The sequence below is a fragment of the Misgurnus anguillicaudatus genome, chromosome 4 (genome assembly GCF_027580225.2).
Source record: "Misgurnus anguillicaudatus chromosome 4, ASM2758022v2, whole genome shotgun sequence".
Taxonomy (NCBI): Eukaryota; Metazoa; Chordata; class Actinopteri; order Cypriniformes; family Cobitidae; genus Misgurnus; species Misgurnus anguillicaudatus.
In genome coordinates this window covers 18,447,751-18,472,522 of record NC_073340.2, presented here as the reverse complement: position 1 = coordinate 18,472,522, position 24,772 = coordinate 18,447,751, and the positions used below count along the sequence as shown (strand labels likewise).

At 34.1% G+C, this 24,772-nt stretch overlaps 3 protein-coding genes across 6 annotated transcripts; 1 reads left to right on the top strand and 2 right to left on the bottom strand.

Moving 5' to 3' along the window:
• Window positions 1-445: 445 nt before the first annotated feature.
• LOC129420376 (alpha-N-acetylgalactosaminide alpha-2,6-sialyltransferase 1) lies at window positions 446-5,850 on the bottom strand. The gene is made up of 9 exons (XM_073866887.1): window positions 5,746-5,850; window positions 5,257-5,409; window positions 5,005-5,173; window positions 3,259-3,427; window positions 2,646-2,784; window positions 2,053-2,153; window positions 1,126-1,209; window positions 909-1,008; window positions 446-836 (listed from the first exon to the last, which is right to left on the bottom strand). The coding sequence occupies exons 1-9, from the start codon at window positions 5,833-5,835 to the stop codon at window positions 642-644; spliced, it is 1,200 nt and encodes a 399-aa protein (XP_073722988.1). The 5' UTR covers window positions 5,836-5,850; the 3' UTR covers window positions 446-641.
• A 1,995-nt stretch (window positions 5,851-7,845) lies between these two features.
• Window positions 7,846-22,993, bottom strand: LOC129420375 (alpha-N-acetylgalactosaminide alpha-2,6-sialyltransferase 1-like). Of its 3 annotated transcripts, XM_055175259.2 has the most exons (10): window positions 18,550-18,785; window positions 12,339-12,943; window positions 11,704-11,977; window positions 11,452-11,620; window positions 10,782-10,950; window positions 10,178-10,316; window positions 9,575-9,675; window positions 8,625-8,708; window positions 8,409-8,508; window positions 7,846-8,331 (listed from the first exon to the last, which is right to left on the bottom strand). In XM_055175259.2, the coding sequence occupies exons 2-10, from the start codon at window positions 12,434-12,436 to the stop codon at window positions 8,137-8,139; spliced, it is 1,329 nt and encodes a 442-aa protein (XP_055031234.2). In that variant the 5' UTR covers window positions 12,437-12,943; window positions 18,550-18,785; the 3' UTR covers window positions 7,846-8,136. The 3 variants fall into 3 exon arrangements, with proteins under 3 accessions (XP_055031234.2, XP_073722987.1, XP_055031247.2); XM_073866886.1 differs by lacking the exons at window positions 12,339-12,943; window positions 18,550-18,785 and having other exon boundaries at window positions 7,848-8,331; window positions 11,452-11,631; window positions 11,704-11,844; XM_055175272.2 differs by lacking the exons at window positions 7,846-8,331; window positions 8,409-8,508; window positions 8,625-8,708; ... (4 more) ...; window positions 11,704-11,977; window positions 18,550-18,785 and adding exons at window positions 18,891-18,987; window positions 22,191-22,296; window positions 22,456-22,993 and having other exon boundaries at window positions 12,571-12,943.
• On the top strand, window positions 21,854-24,609 carry gip (gastric inhibitory polypeptide). 2 transcript variants are annotated; one of them, XM_055175274.2, is made up of 6 exons: window positions 21,854-21,928; window positions 23,648-23,712; window positions 23,807-23,905; window positions 24,031-24,168; window positions 24,258-24,356; window positions 24,453-24,609. In XM_055175274.2, exons 3-6 carry the CDS (start codon window positions 23,820-23,822, stop codon window positions 24,460-24,462), a joined length of 333 nt encoding a protein of 110 aa, XP_055031249.2. In that variant the 5' UTR covers window positions 21,854-21,928; window positions 23,648-23,712; window positions 23,807-23,819; the 3' UTR covers window positions 24,463-24,609. The 2 variants fall into 2 exon arrangements, with proteins under 2 accessions (XP_055031249.2, XP_073722989.1); XM_073866888.1 differs by lacking the exon at window positions 21,854-21,928 and having other exon boundaries at window positions 23,257-23,712.
• The last annotated feature ends 163 nt before the right edge of the window (window positions 24,610-24,772 follow it).

Genomic DNA, 24,772 nt, shown 5'->3' with positions numbered 1-24,772 from the left:
GCATGCCTAGGAGACCACTTTGGATGAAGGATCACCATCTATAGCTTATATCTCCCTCAACAAAATAATATTTGTTGTGAGAACATTTTGAAGTTGGATTATTTACAGTGTATAGCTGATCAAAACTGAAAAAACAAGTTGAAGTTACTTAATTTGTCAAGTTAAAGTAAAACAAGAACTTATGTTGATAAGATTTTTTGATGTTGTTGGGTCATATATAAACAGTCCCCTTTTGACCAAATGGTGGGTTAAAAATAACCCAGCAATTTGGTCATCATCAAGGTGTTAATGACTTCGTAAGAAAGTGATTCAAAAATGTTGATCTTTATTTAGATTCTGATGAGTCGCCACTGGTAATGTGCCTGTATTTCAAATACAATAGGCTTAAATTAAAGGCGCAAGTTTGAAGTACAGTCTGGACTATTTTCTTTTTCCATTCTTCACCAACAAATACAACATCTTAATAAAGTATAAATAAACATCACCAAAAAGATAAATTAAAACAACTATACAATGCCATCACATATATTTCCTTCTGTTTTAATTTGTACTCATTTGTTTTAGTAACCTGGACACAGGCTTTCAGGGTCATGAATACAGTGTCATGAATCCCAAAAAATGTCAGTCGAATGGAGATACCCCTATGTCTTTGTATTGTTCAAGTCTCCCTTTCCTTGGTAGAGTTTAAGAATTCCAGCGTCATGCAGATTCTTCCAGGTCTTGATCTCCAGTCCATAATCATGATTTATATAGAAAATTACACGAGACTTTAACTTTTCGTAGTAATAGTTGGAGTATTTCTTGTGGTCTTCTGTAATGTATCCATAAACATCCACCTGAAGGAAAAAGTATTATTAAATAAAATTCTTATTGCTAACGTGACAGAAAAATATCATGCATTTACTTACAATATCACATGTGTGCAGAGCCAAGAACAAAGCAAATGCTCCATTGGTTGGTCTGTACAGTGCCCAGATCTTCTGTTGGGTTTGCTCTGATAACATAAATCTTTATATTGGGAGTATAAAAATATTAGATGGGGGAGAGTTGACATGCTAATGAGAAGGAAATTGTTTTTTTTTAAAGGTCTTTACTTGTTCTGCTTTGTAAGCATAAAGATATTACCTGTAGCGAATATATCGAAGAAAATCAGGGTGAAGAACATAGAATCTGCTCTCATTAAAATGTCCTTTAAAGAGTTCCAGTGGCCTAAAAATTGTAATAAAACATTTAATACAACTTTAATGCTCATGTATATATTAGTTTATTTTTTATTAAATTTACAGACTAGGCTTAAGACTAAAACACGTTTAAACGGTCTCAACAGAAAATAACTTGACTGACAAATTTTTAAATATGTCAGTGCCATTAATTTGTCTTACGATATATACACCAGTTATGCCTTTTTCTAAGACATGTTTATAAAAAATGCTTAAACATTTTAATTCAACCTAGTCCTGGTTGAATTAAAGCCTAGTCATGGCTTTAGCTAAGCCTTGTCTGTGAAACCAGGCTATAATAAAATTATAAAATGTAATAAAAAAAATTTACAGCAAAGCAAACACACTTCAATCGTGAATCATTCATTTTATGTAACATGGGTTGTTAGTTTAAATTAAAATGTAAATTTTTACATTCAACGTTTTTATATACACTGTAAAAATTTTAAGTTGAATAAATGTAACAAATTATTTTAATCAGTAACGCATACTTTTTCCATTACATTTTTTTTAAAGTTTAATTGAAAAAATTAGTTTTTTACCAGTTGAGTAATTTTTTTAAGTTTTTCACCTTAAACTCATTCCCTGAATAATGTTGTTTATGTTCAATACTTATTATACCCGCTGTACTTAAATGGTACATATGGACTTTTTAAAGGGTACTGCCCAAATGGTACATATTTTGACCAGGACTTTGTATAGTCAGGACTGAGATACACCTTGAGTATATATTTTATATTATATTTTATTTTATTTTTCATTGGCAGTATAACATATCACTTATTGAAGTCATTGTGCATTGACACTGGGACAACTAGAGCTGATACTTTACCTCACACCCTTAAAGTGCCCTGTGGCCTCTTTTCCCTGTAGTAGACCTTGGAGCCACTCGAAGTCCCTCAAGCCCTCAGGTATCATAACATGTTTGGTGTTCTATGAAATAGCAACAGTTTGTTACAAATCCACTTATTTTGTAAAACATTTCAGTAAATTTAATAAATAATGCACAATAAATGTTATGTTACTGTAAAATTTATGTAGCTAGTAATGAAGAATTATGATTCTACTTGAAAAAAATGCCTACCACTTGTTGCACAAAAAGAATAAGAACTTCAGGGAATCAGGGAATTAAACCTTCTCCTTTAACAACACTGTAAAAAAATTGCTGTAATTATGCAGCTGGTTGCTTGTACTTACTGTAGAAGATAAAGACTGAAAATGTTTTATGTTCATTTAACTTCAAACAAACTGTTGCCAGTAAATAACATAAATGTAAAATCTACAGTAAGTTACTGGCAGCTAGTTGCCAGTAATACAGTAATTTCTAAAGAAATGTTTTACAGTGAAGTTCAAGCACACAATTTACAAGGACTGCACCCAAACTGCTATAAAAAATACAATGAGCCCACATTAAAATATACTGACCTCATTTTGTAGAAGTCTCTGATAGTCAACCTTTTTGAATTTATGTAAGCTGGAATATAAGGAAAAAGCTGTGTGCACATAGACAGATGTTTTATTTCCAACATCTTCCTCATAACCTTGGGTAAGTGCCCCATTTACCCTATGCAGGAGTAAATTGTATCAAGATGAAAACTGTTGTTGGCATGTATTATGTAATTCAATTATCAGCATAATTACTTCAATTATACTATCAGTTAACATTACAAATATGTACCGCACTCTTAGAAAGGATGTGTTCATAAGCTTTTAACACATTATGTATAATTTTAACACATTATGTGTCATTTTCTGTTGATTTTGATAAAATAAAACACAAGTTGTGTTAAAAGTAACACAAAATGTGTTGTTTCAATAATAACACAGAGATGGGTGTATTCTGGGACAACGCATTTAGTGTGTTGTCCCAGAATCAACACTAATGTGTTGTTTTTAACAAATCCGTTGTGCTTTTAGCTTAACGTTTTACAATAAAAGTTCATCCTTTGTAGAAATCCAGGGTATTAAATAACTATATAGAGATTTACAAAAAAATATGTATAAAAATTTATTACCACTAGAAAACTTGTATGCTTACCGAAACACATAATCATGAGAGTCGATCTCTTTGCCCATTTTTGAGTTATTGAGAATGCCACTCAAGCCCACAACAGCACAGCGAATACAACCATCCTTCGCACTCTCGGGCACAGGCAGTAATTTTAAAAATTTGGGCTTTGGTATCAAATCTACTGCTGGTCTTATCTCTTCAACAAAAAAATCACAATGGGAGACTTACCATTTAGCAGTATCATGTTATTATCATGTTAGTAACAGTTACTATTTCTTAATATCAAATTATATATAAAACCTTATCTGTACCCCCGCCTGTAAATCCCAGCTCAAGTGATTGTTTTGTGATTTAGTGTTTTCGGTCACACTTTATTTTACGGTATCATTGTTACAGTGTAACTATACATTTAAGTACCAAGTAATAATCATTAACAACATGTACTTACTATATGTCAGGACTCTATATTTATGTTTTATAGTGATGGCAGGTTCTGACAGTCTCTTGTTTCATGTGGAGGCTCATGCCTTGTTTATTGTGGCATGTGCCTCTGGTGTCTCGTCTCTAGTCCCCGCCCCCCTTGTTCTTCCTGTTAATTATTCATTATCAGTTATCCCTCGCACCTGTGTTGCCCTCGCTTAAGCCGAAAGTATACTAGGGACGTCCGCGTATGCGCGCCGTCCGCATGACGTCATTTTCGTCATCAGGAGGGTCCGCGGCCGGCCGCGCGGACCGTCCGCGTGCAGCCCAAAATTTGAGACCGCGGACAGTGCGTGTACAGTCCGCGTACGACAGCGCATGCGCGTGAAAATATTTAGACAGGACACTCCACTATAAACAATTATACAAAGGAAATAGACAGCATTTGCACACACACACTATCGTTTTTCTTCTTTAACTTTTACTTCTTCCAAGAACAGAAAGCTGTGGAGCATGTTTGTTTGATTCCTGACTTTGTTGTCTTGTTGTTTGTTCTAAACTGTGTTTGCAGTGGGGGATCAGTTACTTTTCTTCACCTATCTTAATGTTTTAAAGTACTGTAAATGTCTCCAAATCAGTGCTGCCCTGACAGCCTGTTAGACTAATAATTTGAATAAGAAATCATTTGTATTGCGTATAGTGTCGAACGCGGCCGTCCGCGTGTAGCCGCGGGGACTATACTCGGAAAGCTGCGCGGCCGCGTGCGCGCGCGAGCCGGACGCGGACGCGGGAAAAAAGTATACCCGGGCCTTTAGTTTCCCTATTTAATCTCCTCTTGTCTCTTGTCTTGTACTGGTTCATTGTGTTCATACATGTCATGTCATGTAGTGTAGTGTAGTGTAGTCTTAGTGTTTATTCAGTTTAATGTTTTCATTAGAGTCTAGTTTGTTGTGTTAAGTCAGTGTTTGTTATATCATGTTGTATGTAGTTTTGCCCCCACGTGGGCTTTTGTTTTCATGTCTTTGTTAATAAATGTTCTATGTTCACCCCCCGACGTCGCCTGCGTTTGGGTTCCCTTGTTCTTCATCTCAAACCTTCACACTATAGGGTTGGGGTTAGGATTAGGGTTTGGTTTAGGGTTAGTTGCATGTAATTATGCATAATTATCTGTTATTACTATAATAATTACATGTAACATGTGTAACAAAGACACCGTAAAATAACGTGTTACCGTGTTTTTTACATAAAATCACTCAATACAATGCCAAGAAAATTTCTGTGAAAAATTTAACCTTAATATCTTTAATATTGACTGAGTAAGTTAATGGCATTAATTGAAATCAATGTGTTTACCATCGTATTTGTACTCCATAAAGCCGAAGGGATTGTTGAAGTGTGCTAATCTATTCCATTCTGTTATGTTGAGTAGACCTCTGTACAGCCATAGTTGAATGTTGGGAAGAAAAGCTTCCTTGAACTTGGGATCCTTGGTGTTGTGAATGGACTTTGAGTCTGAACAGATCTATAAAGCAGCTAGTGATAATTTAAAATCATGCATAAAGAAACAGCACTGCAATGTCTGAAGGGATCTGGAAAACAACTTACTGGTTTTCTTGCGTCATGGTCTTGCAAATAAACATCTTCAAAATCCCACACAGGTAATTTTGTAAAATTTGTCTTATAAAGAATTGGAATAGGCGTTGTGTTGTCTTCACGCTCAACAGACAGGTTTTCAGCGTCATAGAGATTTGTAACTCCGGGCAATGATAAATTCAGTGCAGAAGTTATAATAGATTTATTAATTGGAGCAAGATCATCTGTATGCTCGTAAGTTTCTCTACAAAAATTTTTTGACCCCACCACTTTTCTTTTAGTTCTTTAAAAACAATGAAAAATAACAACAACATATATATAAATTAAAATGTGGTTTTTTTTGAAAATTGAAATATTAAATAGACAAAACAACAGAATAAATGCATAGCAATTAGAATATAAAATAATTATTTTGCAAAGGCTTTAAAATTTTGATAAGCAAAAAAGAGTCCTAACACATATTCTTTCATATATTTGTATGATTTTTTTATTAACTTACCCATTCCACTGTTCAGAGAAGTTAATCCAAAGAACTACATAAAGCAGCAAACAAGTAAGAAAAAGACAAATAAAACCCAAAGCTTTCTTCATACTATCAGCTGCTTTTGCTCTGTGGGAATGACTTTTCTGTTTACAGACGCTTCCTTGAGTTAAATGCCTATACAAACTTATTACGTCACCATACTACAAATAAAGACACACTGGTTATGTATGGAAGACAAGACATGGGGATTAGTTGTCACAATTTTACTCTAGTGATCAAACCTACACAAAATAGGGCTGAAAATTCTTTAAATAACATAAAATTCCTCATAGATCTAGTCACTTATTTTACTTTCAAAATGTACCACATGTAAAAATGGCTGGATTATTTTTAACCCATAATGGATTAACATTGGACAGAACACACAACTGGGTTAAAAAGACCCAATATTGGGTTGTTTTAACCTAACTGCCGGATAGCAATCAGCAAGGGCGTAGGTTTGCTCCTGGCATTGGTGGGGACATAAATAAAATGGTCGCATTGCAAAAACTGTTTATCACCGTTTACTTGACATAAACAACAGACAACTCAGTATGCACATTACTCAGTGACATCTGAATCGCCACCCACGGTGCCATCCCAAATTTAATGTACTATAATAAACAATTCGTTATGTCCTAGAACCTAATAAACAGTAACTGTTCAAGTCTTTGTCAAAAAAAAAGAAAATCACTTTGTAACATATATGAATCCATATTTACTTTATAACATTGAAGAATATGCTATTAATATTTAATTCCGAAGTAGGTATGTATATCATGCTGTTTCCTGAACAAAGTTTATTAACATTCTGTAGTTCACATTAAATCATCTTTTCATTAACAGACAGTTAATCAGTGTGAAAAAGTTTAAGTTTAAAATGCAACCTTACATTATGTCTACATCTGTGCCAGTATGACCACAGTGCAGTAATGTAAAGTATTCAGCAATCATGACATGAATTCATGTTTTTACCATGTTGGGGTTATTTTCTTTCATGGATTAGGGACCCCCTAAATAACCTTGCTACCCCATTTATAAAAGGTTGACACAAGTTTGCAACTCCTCAGGTTAACATGGGATTGTCGTGTATTGGTGAAAACACTGTTCTTGAATCATTATGTGACACAACTTGTTCCGTATTTTGTGCATGAAACAGTTACAGTGGGTATAATAATACTTTCTTTCTCACTTACCTGTAGCCCGAATAATCACGCGCGTCTTGTTGAGTGAACTTTGGTGCGTTGTACAAAGTGAAACCATCCTATCACACGTAGCGAGTAAAGAAAAGCCCATCATAAAATGATGTGAGTTAGAGAGGCGGGACTCAAGAAATGCTGATCCAATCATATTAGCGATGTGAGTTACGAAGGCGGGTATTGCAGAGAACGAAAGCTGTTAACCGTTTGTGTACCACATAGAGCGTTATTTTTATTTATGTCGACCCTAATGGCTATTGGTGTCTCTGACACAGCGCTTCTATGGTTCAAGTCGTACCTCTCAGGTAGGTCATTCAGGGTATCCTGGAGAGGTGATGTCTCCGAACCCCATTGTCTCGGGGTGCCTCAAGGCTCCGTCCTTGGACCACTGCTCTTTTCAATATACATGACATTCCTGGGTTCTGTCATTCGAAAACATGCATTTTCCTACCACTGCTATGCGGATGACACTCAACTTCACTTGTCATTCCACCCTGATGTCCCCACGGTTTCTGCCTGTATCTCAGCATGCCTAGGAGACATCTCACTTTGGATGAAGGATCACCATCTATAGCTTACATCTCCCTCAACAAAATAATCTTTGTTGTGAGAACATTTTGAAGTTGGATTTTTACAGTGTATAGCTGATCAAAACTAAAAAAAACAAGTTGAAGTTACTTAATTTGTTAAAGTAAAACAAGAACTTATGTTGATAAGATTTTTTTGTGTTGTTGGGTCATATATAAACAGTCCCCTTTTGACCAAACGGTGGGTTGAAAATAACCCAGCATTTTGGTCATCATCAAGGTGTTAATGACTTCATAAGAAAGTGATTCAAAAATGTTTATCTTTATTTCTTAGATTCTGATGAGTCACCACTGGCAATGTGCCTGTATTTCAAATACAATTAGTTTAAATTAAAGGCGCAAGTTTGAAGTACAGTCTGGACTATTTTCTTTTTCCATTCTTCACCAACAAATCCAACCTCTTAAAAAAGTATAAATAAACATCACCAAAAAGATAAATTAAAACAACTATACAATGCCATCACATATCTTTCCTTCTGTTTTAATTTTGTACTCATTTGTTTTAGTAACCTGGACACAGGCTTTCAGAGGCATGACTACAGTGTCATGAATCCCAAAAAATGTCAGTCGAATGGAGATACCCCTATGTCTTTGTATTGTTCAAGTCTCCCTTTCCTTGGTAGAGTTTAAGAATTCCAGCGTCATGCAGATTCTTCCAGGTCTTGATCTCCAGTCCATAATCATGATTTATATAGAAAATTACACGAGACTTTAACTTTTCGTAGTAATAGTTGGAGTATTTCTTGTGGTCTTCTGTAATGTATCCATAAACATCCACCTGATGTGAAGGAAAAAGTATTATTAAATAAAATTCTTATTGCTAACGTGACAGAAAAATGTCATGCATTTACTTACAATATCACATGTGTGCAGAGCCAAGAACAAAGCAAATGCTCCATTGGTTGGTCTGTACAGTGCCCAGACCTTGCGTTGGGTTTGTTCTGATAACATAAATCTTTATATTGGGAGCATAAAAAAATTAGCTGGGAGAGAGTGACATGCTAATAAGAAGGAAATTGTTTTTTTTTAAAGGTCTTTACTTCTTCTGCTTTGTAAGCATAAAGATATTACCTGTAGCGAATATATCGAAGAAAATCCGGGTGAAGAACATAGAATCTGCTCTCATTAAAATGTCCTTTAAAGAGTTCCAGTGGCCTAAAAATTGTAATAAAACATTTAATACAACTTTAATGCTCATGTATATATTAGTTTATTTTTTATTAAATTTACAGACTAGGCTTAAGACTAAAACACGTTTAAACGGTCTCAACAGAAAATAACTTGACTAACAAATTTTTTAATATGTCAGTGCCATTAATTTGTCTTACGATATACACCAGTTATGCCTTTTTCTAAGACATGTTTATAAAAAATGCTTAAACATTTTAATTCAACCTAGTCCTGGTTGAATTAAAGCCTAGTCATGGCTTTAGCTAAGCCTTGTCTGTGAAACCAGGCTATAATAAAATTATAAAATGTAATTAAAAAATTTTACAGCAAAGCAAACACACTTCAATCGTGAATCATTCATTTTATGTAACATGGGTTGTTAGTTTAAATTAAAATGTAAATTTTTACATTCAACGTTTTTATATACACTGTAAAAATTTTAAGTTGAATAAATGTAACAAATTATTTTAATCAGTAACGCATACTTTTTTCCATTACATTTTTTAAAAGTTTAATTGAAAAATTTAAGTGTGAAAAGCTAGGAAAAATTTAGTTTTTTACCAGTTGAGTAATTTTTTTTAAGTTTTTCACCTTAAACTCATTCCCTGAATAATGTTGTTTATGTTCAATACTTATTATACCCGCTGTACTTAAATGGTACATATGGACTTTTTAAAGGGTACTGCTTAAATGGTACATATTTTGACAAGGACTTTGTATAGTCAGGGCTGAGATACACCTTGAGTATATATTTTAGTTTTAGTTTTTTTCATTGGCAGTATGATATATCACTTATTGAAGTCATTGTGCATAATTGATTGACACTGAGACAACTGGAGCTGATACTTTACCTCACACCCTTAAAGTGCCCTGTGGCCTCTTTTCTCTGTAGTAGACCTTGGAGCCACTCGAAGTCCCTCAAGCCCTCAGGTATCATAACATGTTTGGTGTTCTATGAAATAGAAACAGTTTGTTACAAATCCACTTATTTTTGTAAAACATTTCCGTGAATTGAATAAATATTGCACAATAAATGTTATGTTACTGTAAAATTTATGTAGCTAGTAATGAAGAATTATGATTCTACTTGAAAAATATTTTTAAAAATGCCTGCCACTTGTTGCACAAAAAGAATAAGAACTTCATGGAATCAGGGAATTAAACCTTCTCCTTTAACAACACTGTAAAAAATTGCTGTAATTATGCAGCTGGTTGCTTGTAACTTACTGTAGAAGATAAAGAAAATGTTTGATGTTCATTTAACTTTAAACAAACTGTTGCCAGTAAATAACATAAATGTAAAATCTACAGTAAGTTACTGGCAGCTAGTTGCCAGTAATACAGTAATTTCTAAAGAAATGTTTTACAGTGAAGTTCAAGCACACAATTTACAAGGACTGCACCCATCACAATGCTATAAAAAATACAATGAGCAGACATTAAAATATACTGACCTCATTTTGTAGAAGTCTCTGATGGTCAACCTTTTTGAATTTATGTAAGCTGGAATATAAGGAAAAAGCTGTGTGCACATAGACAGATGTTTTATTTCCAACATCTTCCTCATAACCTTGGGTAAGTGCCCCATTTACCCTATGCAGGAGTAAATTGTATCAAGATGAAAACTGTTGTTGGCATGTATTATGTAATTCAATTATCAGCATAATTACTTCAATTATACTATCAGTTAACATTACAAATGTACCGCACTCTTAGAAAGGATGTGTTCATAAGCTTTTAACACATTATGTGTAATTTTAACACATTATGTGTCATTTTCTGTTGAGTTTGTGATAAAATAAAACACAAGTTGTGTTAGAAGTAACGCAAAATGTGTTGTTTCACAGAGATGGGTGTATTCTGGGACAACGCATTTAGTGTGTTGTCCCAGAATCAACAATAATGTTTTGTTTTTAACAAATCCGTTGTGCTTTTAGCTTAACGTTTTACAATAAAAGTTCATCCTTTGTAGAAATCCAGGTTATTAAATAACTATATATAGATTTACAAAAAAATATGTATTAAAATTTATTACCACTAGAAAACTTGTATGCTTACCGAAACACATAATCATGAGAGTCGATCTCTTTGCCCATTTTTGAGTTATTGAGAATGCCACTCAAGCCCACAACAGCACAGCGAATACAACCATCCTTCGCACTCTCAGGCACAGGCAGTAATTTTAAAAATTTGGGCTTTGGTATCAAATCTACTGTTGCTCTTATCTCTTTAACAAAAAAATCACAATGGGAGACTTTTCATTTAGCAGTATCATGTTATTATCATGTTAGTAACAGTTACTATTTCTTAAATATCAAATTATATATAAAACCTTATCTGTACCCCCGCCTGTAAATCCCAGCTCAAGTGATTGTTTTGTGATTTAGTGTTTTCGGTCACACTTTATTTTACGGTATCACTGTTACGGTGTTATTATACATTTAAGTACTAAGTAATAATCATTAACAATATGTACTTACTATAGGGTTGGGGTTAGGATTAGGGTTTGGTTTAGGGTTAGTTGCATGTAATTATGCATAATTATCTATTACTATAATAATTACATGTAACATGTGTAACAAAGACACCGTAAAATAACGTGTTATCGTGTTTTCTACATAAAATCACTCAATACAATGCCAAGAAAATTTCTGTGAAAAATTTAACCTTAATATCTTTAATATTGACTGAGTAAGTTCATGACATCAATTGAAATCAATGTGTTTACCATCGTATTTGTACTCCATAAAGCCGAAGGGATTGTTGAAGTGTGCTAATCTATTCCATTCTGTTATGTTGAGTAGACCTCTGTACAGCCATAGTTGAATGTTGGGAAGAAAAGCTTCCTTGAACTTGGGATCCTTGGTGTTGTGAATGGACTTTGAGTCTGAACAGATCTATAAAGCAGCTAGTGATCATTTAAAATCATGCATAAAGAAACAGCACTGCAATGTCTGAAGGGATCTGGAAAACAACTTACTGGTTTTCTTGCGTCATGGTCTTGCAAATAAACATCTTCAAAATCCCACACAGGTAATTTTGTAAAATTCGTCTTATAAAGAATTGGAATAGGCGTTATTTTGTCTTCACGCTCAATGGTCAGGTTTTTAGCATCAATGGTATCTCCAAGAGAAGAAAAATTTAGCGCAGAAGTGATGACAGATTGATTAATTGGTGCACGATCATCTATATGCTGGTGTATTTCTCTCCAGAGAAATTCTGCCCTAACCACATCTTTAAATCCTAGAGAAAAACTGTGAAATTAAAAAAAGTTAAAATAAAGATGTTTCATGAAAAGCCAGACTTAGCAAAACTTAGTGAAACCCATATAAACAAGTTATTAGAGTATCATAATCATAACATAAGACAACACAGATCTGTCTTTCAAAATGCTCACCTGATTTTTACACTGTAAAAAATACTTTGCTGCCTAAAAAATTTTTGTTGAATCAACTCGGATTTCCAAGTCATTTTAACTTACAATTATTTATTTTGATTAGAGATGAGTTGTTATAACTAAAGGTGAGTTTGTATATGATTTAACAAAAAAAATTTTTTTACAGTGTATAAATGTTATTTGAAGTTTTAAGCAATATTGCATGTTTTCAAACTCACCTCTTCAAATTTTCCAATAGATTTATCCAAAGAAAGGCATAAAAAAGCACACAACAAGTCAGAATGAGACTAATCAAAGCCAGAGTTTTTGAAGCCATCAGATTATGTGCACAAAAGACCACATTGCTTTACAACCTAATTACCCAACTGTCATCCTTATATTCATATTTAAATGGTATGTTTATCTTTGTACTGTAGTCCACCCATCACTATAAAGTACATAACTACTGTCTTGTGCAAACAGATTGCTTTATTTAAGAAGCTCAAATAAAAAAGTTAACATTGCAATAAATAAATTTAATTAATTAAAAGTTCCATTTGAAATCACCAACCTCATAAACTTTCTCAGAACAAAGCAAAATACTTAGTAGGCATTTAAGACAATGACTCTGAAGTTATATTATTCATTATATAAGTATATTGTATAATACAGTAAAATAATATAGTACATTAAATATGATAGACAGACAGACAGACAGAGTTGACTAGATTAATAAGAGTAGAGTTGAAGCTGTTCTTGTAAATCGTTCTGTGTCACATCACCAAATGTGTCTTGTTTGTCTCTTAGCAGCTGAAAGATTGCAGCTAGCTGTTCTCGTTGAACCCTGTAACAAAAACATGGTTATATTTGTTATTTTATCTGTTACATGTTTTGGTGACACTTTACAATAGTGGCGAGGCTCCATAAGGGCCAGAGTGGCCCACCCAGTCAGAAGAGAAAAAAGCAGAAGAAATTGAATAAATTATAATTATCTCTTTAAAGGTACGGTGTGTAATTTTTAGAAGGATCTCTGGACAGAAATGCAAAACAATATACAAAAACTATATTATCAGGGGTGTATAAAGACCTTTTATAATGAACTGTTATGTGTTTATTGCCTTAGAATGAGACGTTTTTATCTACATACACCAAGGGTCCCCTTACATGGAAGTCACCATTTTGTGCCACAATGTTTCTACAGAAGCCCTTAATGGACAAACGTTTTTACTAAGTTGTCTCCAATGATGACATGTTTGTCCGGTGGTGGCTATCGTAGCTTCTTTATGCGTTTTAAAATCAGGGGTTGGGCAGTGGGCTGAGCCGTTGGTTGCAATTCACAACTTCACCACTAAATGCCGCTAAAATTTACACACTGCACCTTTAATAATAATCGCTCAAATACGCATCATTCAGAAATAAATAACTATTTATATAGAAAGTTTATCATTTTGGATGTGTTTCTAAACCTTGCAAATGTAAACATTCAAGCAATTTGACCGCAATAAGAAATTAAAGTAAGCGTTTTTTGTGCACACAGATGCACACACATAATCAAATAAACTAGGGATGGGCATTTTCCAGTAATTTACTATTCGAATATTTAAGCTCATAAAGAACGAATATTCGAATATTCGTTTATTTAAATTATGTTAATTAAGACATGCGTGTTTTGTATTTTTCATTTTGTCATAATTTCACAGAAGGCATATAATTAGGAAATATCCACAACAAGCTAAACTTATATTCTGCATGTATATGTATGTATGTATTTTTAAGTTGAAAACATTGTAAATTGTATATATATATTTTAAATTCTTCTTAAAAAATATCCTACAGATAAAAAGGCGGTAAAACCCCATGCGGAGCTAAGTCTGAGTCAGTCAAACCCTTAGTTTCAAGTCGGTCGTTAGTATGAATTCATTACTGTTGGATCTTACATACATTATATTATACCAAATATTATACATTAACCCCAAATCTAAGCGAAGTTTGAGGACTTGGGAAGTTTAAAGTTTGAGGACTTGACAAAGTAGGCTATCATCATTTAAACCCTTAAACAGACTCCAAATAAGAGCCCGGAGCAAACGAAAAAACGCATCTACATAACCGACTGCTCAGTCAACATATAAATATCTTCTCAGCTTAGTTTGACATGTATTTGTGAATAAAGAAACCATCTTTACCCTACCTGCTTCGGTGAAAGCCCGTTCTTCTGACTAGATACAATAATGCCGATGCTGCGGAGAAAACTCTTCCTCGTGTTGCACGTGATGATGGTTATCGGATAAAAACAACAGACGGATTGAACAAGATTGAATATCTGTATTTAACATTATTTTACAAATAACGTAAGCTGGCTCGATAGATTATTGTTGACTGTGCAAAGTTACTAACGTTAGCTTAATTTAACAAGATTTGACAAAGACGGAGCTTTGCTTTTAAACAGCCATGTGCAGTTATCCGGTTCATTTTTGAAAGAGCACCGCATATTATAAATGTTCTCCGTTTCATTTCGTTCTCCGTGTCTGTCTCGCTATTAACAAAATAAAGTAGACTTTATAACAGAAAGCTTAAAAATCTCTCATGATGTGTTGATGCGGGCGGCGGAGAAGCACGTTTAATAACACGTGAGCCCTCACTGAGCCAGTTGCCAAATATGGCGCGACGCGGCCAAACCCGGAGATAAAAGAAAAAAAACTTAAATTCGTCTGCAATTTGAATTGCCAAACAATCAGAAATATATACGAATTAATGTTCATGTATATCTTACATTTAAGACTGTAAAAGAGTATAGATGAAGTGAAAAAGCATTAAATAAGTCGTAACCCTTTGGTGGCACATTAAAAACAAACAAACATTCGAATAGCATTTTTTAAATTCGAATTATTATTGCCGATCGAATATTCGAATATTCGAATATCCGTGCCCATCCCTAAAATAAACACAGACATCACAAGCGCATGCAAAGAGATGCAAAAAGCATGCAACACAAAATCTCTATGCGCTTGACAGGACACATATGTGCAAAATTATTAAATTAATTAAAGTGAACGGCAAAAAGTTCAGAAAGAAATCAGATGTGTGTGTCAATATATGGATCCGTGCTTATTCGGTCTTAAAGGTACACTCCACTTTTTTTGAAGATATGCTCATTTTCTAGCTCCCCTAGAGTTAAACATATGATTTTTACCATTTTGGAATCCATTCAGCCGATTGCCGAATCTGGCTGTAGCACTTTTAGCATAGCTTAGCATAATCCATTGAATCTGATTAGACTATTAGCATCGCACTAAAAAATAACCAAAGAGTTTTTTCCTATTTAAAACTTGACTCATCTGTAGTTACATCGTGTACTAAGACAGACGGAAAATTAAAAGTTGTGATTTTGTAGGCAGATATGGTTAGGACTATACTCGACTTTGCTGCCGTAACATGGATGCAGGAGGCGCAATGATATTAGACAGCGCCTGAAAATAGTCCCCTGCTATAGACCTTTTACAGCTCACGTGATCAAATAGCCTGCGCGCGCATTTAGGAAGCAGAAGTGGTGTTATTCCCCATTGGTTCTAACATGTTAGCAACTACGAAAGTTTATTAATGGTTTCCCAGCATCAAAATGTCTGGTTGTTGCGTTGGTGGCACTAATATAATATACTAATATACGTATATATGTATCTGGCAACTTTATTTTTGGCCATCTGCTTACGTCTTCTATCCACTCCACTATAGTACACGGATCTCGTAGCTGTGTTGAAAATGTTGATAAAGTCAACTTTTTAAAATAACTTTCTCTGTCTGTGTTGCTTCACTGTTGATTCTTACCATACTTCAGTACGCTCCCACGTCATCATTGTGTACAAACAGTAAAAGGGGCTATTGAAAGTAACCGAGGGTGCTATTCTCCACTGCTTTACAATAAAGGTCCATGAATCATTATGAACTAATACCTTAATCATTTAATTCTATTTAAATATGAACTAATATTTAGTTAAGGCATGTACTAATCAAACTAATAAAGAGTCATCCTTAACTTCAACATGACTAATACATTAACTAACAACTAAAACATGTCATGTTGTACTGAAGACTCTTTATTACACTGAAAAAAATGTTTTTTTTTTAAGGTAAGTGGTTGCAATCAATTTATTTAAGCTAGCTTAAGTTTTATATTTTATTTTACTTTACTAATCTATAAATTAAATAAAAAAATAAAAATAAATTGATTGCAACCACTTACCTTAAAAAATTGATTAAAATCATTGAATAGTTTTTTTTTCAGTGTACATTTAAACAAAAAAGATTAGTAAAGTAATATAAAATATAAAACTTTTGTTGAAATGTAGCTTAAATAAATTGATTGCAACCACTTACCTTAAAAAAATGATTAAATGACAAGTTCAGTATTTTACACTTAAAGCCCTGTTTGCAGATTGTTTATGGAGAAATAGAACGGTTTTGATTGAAATTTCGACATATACGGCTGGCCTGAGAATTTTCGGGTGTTTGTGTTTCACTTTCCACCTCTACAATGGGTTTAGAGGTGCACTGGAACAATCCTTCCCAAAACGCACCAAACCCTCACCCACAAAGACGTGAAACCCACCGAGCGGCCAGGGGTGCCCACCGATACGCCCACACAAAAATCGCCGCAAAAGATGCCCTCCATCAGCTGTTCTAGCATTCGTTGTTAACTTGTGGACCTATTTTTCCAAACGCCTCACACCCGTACATTCTTCGGCTTAGAGCTTGAATAATAGACACTCCAGCCCAGGTGGTGGCGCTAATCCGCCTTTACCAATTGCAAGAATAGAAACAAAGTTCCCGGCGTGGAGTCATACCGTACATCACAGCACATCTAATACAAGTCAATGGAGTTGGCAAAAACTACGATAAAACCTGTTGGAAAGCATCTTTTGCAGCAATTCCCGTGTGAGCCCACCAGCGAACACCCCCGACCACTCGGCGAGTCCCACGTCCCTGCAAACGAAAGCCCAATGCATTCTAGGAAGGATTGTTCCAGTGCACCATTAAACCCATTGTAGAGGTGTGAGGTGAAACGCAAACACCCGAAAATTCTCGGGGCAGCCGTATATGTCGAAATTTCAATCAAAATCATTCTATTTCACCATAAACAATCTGAAAACAGGGCTTTAAGTGTAAAATACCGAACTTGTCCTTTAAATTCAAGGAATCATTTTTTTTCAGTGTGTTTCTAAACTTTTGAACAGTATTGTATATCCTTTTTAATTAACAATTTATGACACTGCATTAAATCATCCAAAACTTTGATGGCGTTTTATTGCTACCAAATTCAGGTTATAATGTTAAATAATATAAATATCATTCTCAGTGTTATAACTGCACTAAAAAAAAGGACAAATTAAATTTAATCAATATTTTTTAAGGTAAGTGGTAACATTTAAACAAAAAAGATTAGTAAAGTAAAATAAAATATAAAATGTTACTTAAATAAATTGATTGCAACCACTTACCTTAAAAAATTTGAGTAAATTCAATGAATCATTATTTTCAGTGTGGTATAAAATCAGCTGACATGCTTATCCGGGTTTAAAGGAACATTAAGACGCCAACCTTCACTTAATTAACAAGCACGCCTTTGGAAATATTTGCTCTGTGGCTGATATGTGTTTAATGAAACAAATAGGAGACTAATATTTAATCTGTTCATCATTTAAAATATTCTCGGCTGCAGGAAATGTATTGAAAACAAAGAAATGACCACTCTTTAGAAATCTGGTCAGTGTGTTAGTGTCTGGTTTACAGGCATGCCTAACCAAGAAAATATACAAGATAAAAAATTGTGTGTTTGTATGAGGCAAAGCTTCAAGCAGGGTTGGTCATATTTATTCAAGGTATCAGACATCCTGTAAGCCTCTGAAAACTACTGGTTAATATTAAACAGGTATATAATCTCATATGTAAACAAGGTTATAAAAACACTAATTTATCACCGTAAAAGCCTTTAGATGACACTGACAAAATATGACGATGATCTGACACACATCTAGTTTGTTTTCCTTAACTTAACACATCTCTAGGTTGTTTTTGGAACAATACAATTAGTGTTGTTTTAACACATCTTGTGTTCCCTTATATGAACTCAAAATCAACACGAAATGACACATAATGTATTAAAAACAACACATAATGTGTTAAATAGTTTAACATCCTGGATGTGTTAATTTTAACACATTGTTTTGTGTTAAACTATTTAACACATTATGTGTGATTTCGTGTTGATTTCATATAAATAAAAAGGACAACACAAGATGTGTTATTTTAACACATTCGTTTTAAGAGTGTACTAAGCTTGGAAATGTAGAAAATTCAAAATGGCTGACTTTCTGTGGGGTTTAAAGCTTAGCTCCAAGAGAGGTCTTGGGGTGAGAGATGATCCTACCAAATTTTGTATATGTATGTTTAACATGCCGGGGGGCTGTTTCCTTAAACTTTGGAGGTGGAGCTATAGAGCCATTTTCACACATGCCACTTCTGACAACAAGATATGAGTTTTCGGGCATGTTCTCCAAAATGTGATTTTGGCCTGCTCCTTGGGCCCTAATAATAATAAACAGAGCAAAAACAGTGGGGCCCTAATAACTTGCACTGTGAACAAGAACCAAGTTATAACTCATCCCCAGGATTCAATTAATGTTTTAACTGACCGATAAAAACTTAAGCAATGTTTGTTATTGTTTGCCTGTGTAAAGGGCAGATCAATTAGGTTTACATGAAATTAAACATCATTTTAGTGAAGAAAAACCTGTCACCTCTGCTCTTCCTCCAGTTCTTCTTTGGTCATCATCTTTTTAAGCTGACTGGACCTCAGCATGCCAGCCATGTACCTCAATGGTTTCTCTTCAGCATCTATTAAAATGAGAAAGATTTACAGCTCTTAAAATATTTTTTTAAGTAACATGTTTGTAAATTTGCCATCTTGCAAGACATATGTGACCCTGCATGTGAAATCCAGGCTAAAGTCTCATAATCTAATTATGATTTCACATTGATTTTAATCTTTGACGGCCTAGCTCTCAATATCAATAGTAAAGATATTACGGTTTTATTTTCACTGAATTTTCCTTACATTGTGTGGGATAATTTTATGTAGAAAACGGTAAATGATTGTAGATGGGTTTTCACATGAAGAGTCACATGTACAGGTGCTGTCATATAATTAGAATATCATCAAAAAGTTGATTTATTTCACTAATTCCATTCAAAAAGTGAAACTTGTATATTATATTCATTACTTACACACAGACTGATATATTTCAAATGTTTATTTCTTTTACTTTTGATAATTATACCTGACAACTAAGTAAAATCCCAAAATCAGTATCTAAGAAAATTAGAATATTACTTAAGAATAATACAAAGAAAGGATTTTTTTAGAAATCTTGGGGAACTGAAAAGTATAAACATGAAAAGTCTGAGAATGCGCAGCACTCAATACTTAGTTGGGACTCTTTTTGCCTGAATTACTGTAGCAATGCGTCGTGGCATGAAGTAGATCAGTCTGTGACACTGCTCAGGTTTTATGAGAGCCCAGGTTGCTCTGATAGTGGCCTTCAGCAATTCTGCATTGTTGGGTCTGGCATATTGCATCTTCCTCTTCACAATACCCCATAGATTTTCTATGGGGTTAAGGTCAGGCGAGTTTGCTGGCCAATTAAGAACAGGGATACCATGGTCCTTAAACCAGGTACTGGTAGCTTTGGCACTGTGTGCGGGTGCCAAGTCCTGTTAGAAAATGAAATCTGCATCTCCATAATGTTGGTCAGCAGCAGGAAGCATGATGTGCTCTAAAACGTCCTGGTATACGGCTGCCTTGACCTTGGACCTCAGAAAACACAGTGGACCAGCACCAGCAGATGACATGGCACCCCAAACTTGGACCTCAAGCAACGTGGATTGTGTGCCTCTCTGGAATCCTGATTTCCAAAGGAAATGCAAAATTTACTTTCATCAGAGAACATAACTTTGGACCACTCAGCAGAAGTCCAGACGCTTCTGACGCTGTCTGTTGTTCGAGAGTGGCTTGACCCGAGGAATGCGACAGCTGAAACCCATGTCTTGCATATGTCTGTGCGTAGTGGTTCTTGAAGCACTTACTCCAGCTGCAGTCCACTCTGCCCCAAATCTCCCCCACATTTTTTAATAGGTTTTGTTTCACAATCCTCTCCAGGGTGCGGTTATCTCTATTGCTTGTACACTTTTTTCTACCACATCTTTTCCTTCCCTTTGCCTCTCTATTAATGTGCTTGGGCAGCTAGCCTCTTTTGCAATGACCTTATTTTGTCTTGCCCTCCTTGTGAAAGGTGTCAATGGTCATCTTTTGGACAACTGTCAAGTCCACAGTCTTCCCCATGATTGTGTACCCTACAGAACTAGACTAAGAGACCATGTAAAGGCCTTTGCAGGTGTTTGAGTTTATTAGCTGATTAGAGTGTAGGACCAGGTGTCTTCATAATTGAACGTTTTCACAATATTCAAATTTTCTGAGATACTGAATTTGGGATTTCCTTAGTTGTCAGTAATAATCATTCAAATTTAAAGGAATAAACATTTGAAATATATCAGTGTGTGTGTAATGAATGAATGTGATATATAAGTTTCACTTTTTGAATGGAATTGGTGAAATAAATCAACTTTTTGACTAGGGCTGTGTAAAAATATCGATATAGCTAACTATCGTGATACTTTTTCCATGGTAGTGTATCGATATTTCGATCTCTGCTAACGTTTTTTTTTTTGTAATGATCCCTCTGTGTGCGTCAAACGACCTCCTCCGCTGCTGCTGTAGTTGTCGCTGTCCAGTTGTCTGTCATATACGGCCAATGTCTCAGAAGTTAGCGGGAGTGAAAAAAATAGCAGAAATGTTAAAAACACCTGCATCTTTCGTGTGGACGCACTTTGCCTTAAAAAAAAGTTAAGAAATCTGCTCTTTTTTTACATTTTTGATAAAAAGCATTGCAATGTATCGCAACATGCAACGTATTGTATCGTATCATGATACATTGTATCATGACCCATGTATCGTGATACGTTTGACGATATTCTAATTATATGACCATTATATGACCTCATTATATGGTTTATGAGTCATGATGCCTTCTGAATGAATCTGTTCTGTCAATGTTCCTTTAATGTAAATAATGGAAAATCTAACATTGCACTTGTAAATAAAAAAGGAGTCATAACAAAGAACAGAATGATCTTTTATCTAAATCACAATTGAACATGCATTGTAAAAAAAAGAGCAAACACTAACTGCAACTTCCAGATTGTTAAGATTGACACAGTCAATCAAGTCATGTCTATGACAAAGAAACTTTCCTCTTGCTGTGATGAAAGCCCATAAAGGGAACATATCCAGAGCAACACATTGTGTACAATGGCAGTAAATGACTACTCGCGTCATAAGAGACCAAAGGGAAAAACTAACTACAAGGAAAAACTCATTCATGACTGGGAAAGAGTGTGGTTGACACTGGAAAAACAAAAAAGCTCTTAGTCTCAGTCTTTTTACACTAAGAGACTTAGAAAATGATAACTGTTTCACATCATTTCACAATGATTATTAGTATATGTACACATAAATATAAACATTATTAGCTACCGCGGAATTGTTCAATATGTCATTAAATGGATCGTTCATCTAAAAATGAAAACTCTGTCATTATTTACCACACAGCTTGCAGTACACGTTGTACATTGTGGGAAAAACAAATACTATTGAGGTCAATGGGTGGTGTCAACTGTGTGCCTACCATCATGATTCATACACTTTTAAAACAGCATGACGGTGAGTACATAAAGACATTTCTGAGTAAACTATCCCTTTAATCTGTATTTAACCACAAAATATTCATAATGTTATTCTATTGTAACAAAGTAAACACAAAAATCTATTCTTGCTTTAAAAACAATAGGACATTTTTAAAGAATATTAGCAAATAAATATTCTAATTTAACACACATGCAAAAAAAATTCATTCATTGTCAGTAAGACAAGCAAACATGAAGACATGAAGTTAGTAGATAGGGTTATTTAAAGGGTATAATACCAGTTGACTGAGCATAATCCTTCAGAGCATTCCTTATCCCATATGCAGATGAATCCTCTTTAGCGTCTGTCCTGCAGACCTCTTCCTCATTATCTGGGGTAGAATCCTTGAAATACATAAAATGACTTTAAGTTAAATAACTAAATAACAATGAAGAAACATAAATTGTCCTGTTTACTGTAACTCCTTTTAACAATTACAAATTGTTGCAATGCATTAAATAAAAATAGCATGTCCTGCCGTGTACATAAAAATTAATCCTTACCTGTACATTTTCATCTTTGGATGCAAGTTTGTTTGCATTAGATTGATGCAGAATCTCTGAATTATGCGCTCCAGTGTCATTATTTTGCGAGCTGTCTCCAGTGCCTCCATCCACAACAGCAGTACTTTGATTGATGCACTTTAATGGCGCTTTAGTATTGTTTTTCACCGTGATAACGGCTGCTACAGTCATTGCAAGCAGTGTAAATAACACAGCCGGCCAAATTAAGTCCGAGGTTGCATCCATTATGTCTATGGAATAACTTTCTTTGTTGCCAATCCGATTAACTGCGTTTATTATTAACTAGCACTGGCGCATGCGTTTTATCGTTTGCTTGCACGTGTATTATTTTAAATGCACCCTATTCAAACATGCATCTGCGATATCATTTACTTGTTTCCTAAAATATTAAGTTTGCCTTTCTTGACCAGCCTGTGATAAAATTTACGCTTCTATCTGGTTACTGACAGCGGAAGTTTATTATTTCAAAATAAAAGCTCCCGTTGAGGCCAACCAGTAATAAAAGAAAACGCTTTATTTTTATGAGAGACCGTTTGTACGAAATTATTACAAAATCTTTTTTATTGAGTATATTTTAAACGTTTCGTCTAAATCTGGTGATATCGTAGATGAAAACCACACTAACAAATTGTAAAGTTTGTTAAGTGATTCACTTCTAAATTTAAATTTAAATAAATTCCAAATATGTCTAAATGAATAAGACAACATTAGCAATTCCTTTAATAATCATTTAAATAATAATAATTTTAAGGATCACAACTATAAATAGTTTGGCTATTTGTAGACCAGTCTCCAATTGCCATTAATACATTTCCAGCCTTTTCATTTATTATATTCATCCCTACTATTACCGGTATAACACTTTAAGAACACCTTTTAAATAAATAATGTGTTTACTTTTCCAAAAACTAACATATCTTGAGTCAATACCTAGGCACATTAACTTACATCACAGACACATTTACGTTTACCTTTGCAGCAAAAACATATTTGCCTTTAAAAACGAATGGATTAATAGGTATATTTCTATAATCATACACTATGATTATAAGAGAAACCCTTATCAGTAGCTTTTCAGTATATCGCCATCAATAAATCATCCTCTTATGTTTTAATGATGTGGAAATAAGTTGTTATTTCTGTTGGTGATGTTATTCACAATGTATAAAAGACAGAACAGTTAGCAGTCGAGCAGTAAAGCAGACCATCACAGATACCACAATAAAAACAGTCAAGGTAGGTCTCAAGACATTTTCATACAGCTGCTTTGTAACTCAATTCCTGTTATCAGCATGATATAAAAATATCTTGTGATTTTTTTTTATTAAAGGAAATAGAGGAAAATGAATACTGCAGTATATGGAGTGTTTTTTGTATGCCTGAGCAGTGCATTGTTAGTATGTGTTGGATCCCAGCCTGTTGATAGCAGGTAACAAATTAAATTTTGTATCACCAAATCATTTTTAGATAATAAATAGTTATGTACAATATGATATATATTTTTATAATATAATCTTTTTTTATATAAATATTTTATTATAATGCCATTAATAGCTCAACAAATGAGATTCAAAATTTGGGTCGCCGTTACGCTGAATCAACCATTGCGAGTGACATCAGTAAAATTATGGACTCCATGGTTCAGAAGAACTTTGTAAACTTTCTGCTCAATCAGCGAGAGAAGAAGAGCGAGTAAGTTGGGAGAAATGAAAGCAGCTAGAAATTTTTGATACATTATAAGTGTGCAAAGCATTAAAAGTAAACAATACTAATTTCTACAGAGCAGCTACTATGGTTGATGATCCATACTACCATATCTTCAACGACCTGCTAAAAAAAGAGATCATGATGAGGGTTCACAATAAAGGAAATGGGTTTAAGTAAGTTCCCTTCAGCAAATTAAATTTGTTATGTTTTAGATCTGAAATGAATTTGATGCAAGTAAAATCTTACGGTTTTCCTTCTTTGACCCACAGGATTCAGTAAAGCTATGGCCCTGGAGAGCAGTCCGAATCCAGATCTAAGAAAAAAAATCTACTGTACCATACATTTTCTGATTATATATAAGAAATCATTTGATGTCTATGAATCAAAATCTGTTCATTACAATTAAAATCTTTCTTAAAATCAAAAGGTGGTTTTTGTAGTTTACATACTTGTATCTGTCATTTGAACCATTTACTTTAATAGAAATACCTAGATTTGTTTTAAATAGGCTTTTATAATTTCTTTAAAACCCAATATATAATAATTTCTTGTTTGTGTTCAACTGAAAAATAAAGTGACCTCTACTTGA

Bases quoted from the DNA above. Each gene is read 5' to 3' on its own strand.
- LOC129420375 (XM_055175259.2), bottom strand. From the start codon at position 12,436: ATGGCTTCAAAAACTCTGGCTTTGATTAGTCTCATTCTGACTTGTTGT. The intron at 10,317-10,781 runs GTAAGCATACAA...ACTCCTGCATAG, and splicing joins TCTCATGATTATGTGTTTCG to GGTAAATGGGGCACTTACCC. The intron at 8,509-8,624 runs GTAATATCTTTA...CCCAATATAAAG, and splicing joins CTTCGATATATTCGCTACAG to ATTTATGTTATCAGAACAAA.
- LOC129420376 (XM_073866887.1), bottom strand. From the start codon at position 5,835: ATGAAGAAAGCTTTGGGTTTTATTTGTCTTTTTCTTACTTGTTTGCTG. The intron at 1,210-2,052 runs GTAAAGTATCAG...TACAATTTTTAG, and splicing joins GGGCACTTTAAGGGTGTGAG to GCCACTGGAACTCTTTAAAG. The intron at 1,009-1,125 runs GTAATATCTTTA...CCCAATATAAAG, and splicing joins CTTCGATATATTCGCTACAG to ATTTATGTTATCAGAGCAAA.
- gip (XM_055175274.2), top strand. From the start codon at position 23,820: ATGAATACTGCAGTATATGGAGTGTTTTTTGTATGCCTGAGCAGTGCA. The intron at 23,906-24,030 runs GTAACAAATTAA...TGCCATTAATAG, and splicing joins TCCCAGCCTGTTGATAGCAG to CTCAACAAATGAGATTCAAA. The intron at 24,169-24,257 runs GTAAGTTGGGAG...TAATTTCTACAG, and splicing joins CAGCGAGAGAAGAAGAGCGA to AGCAGCTACTATGGTTGATG.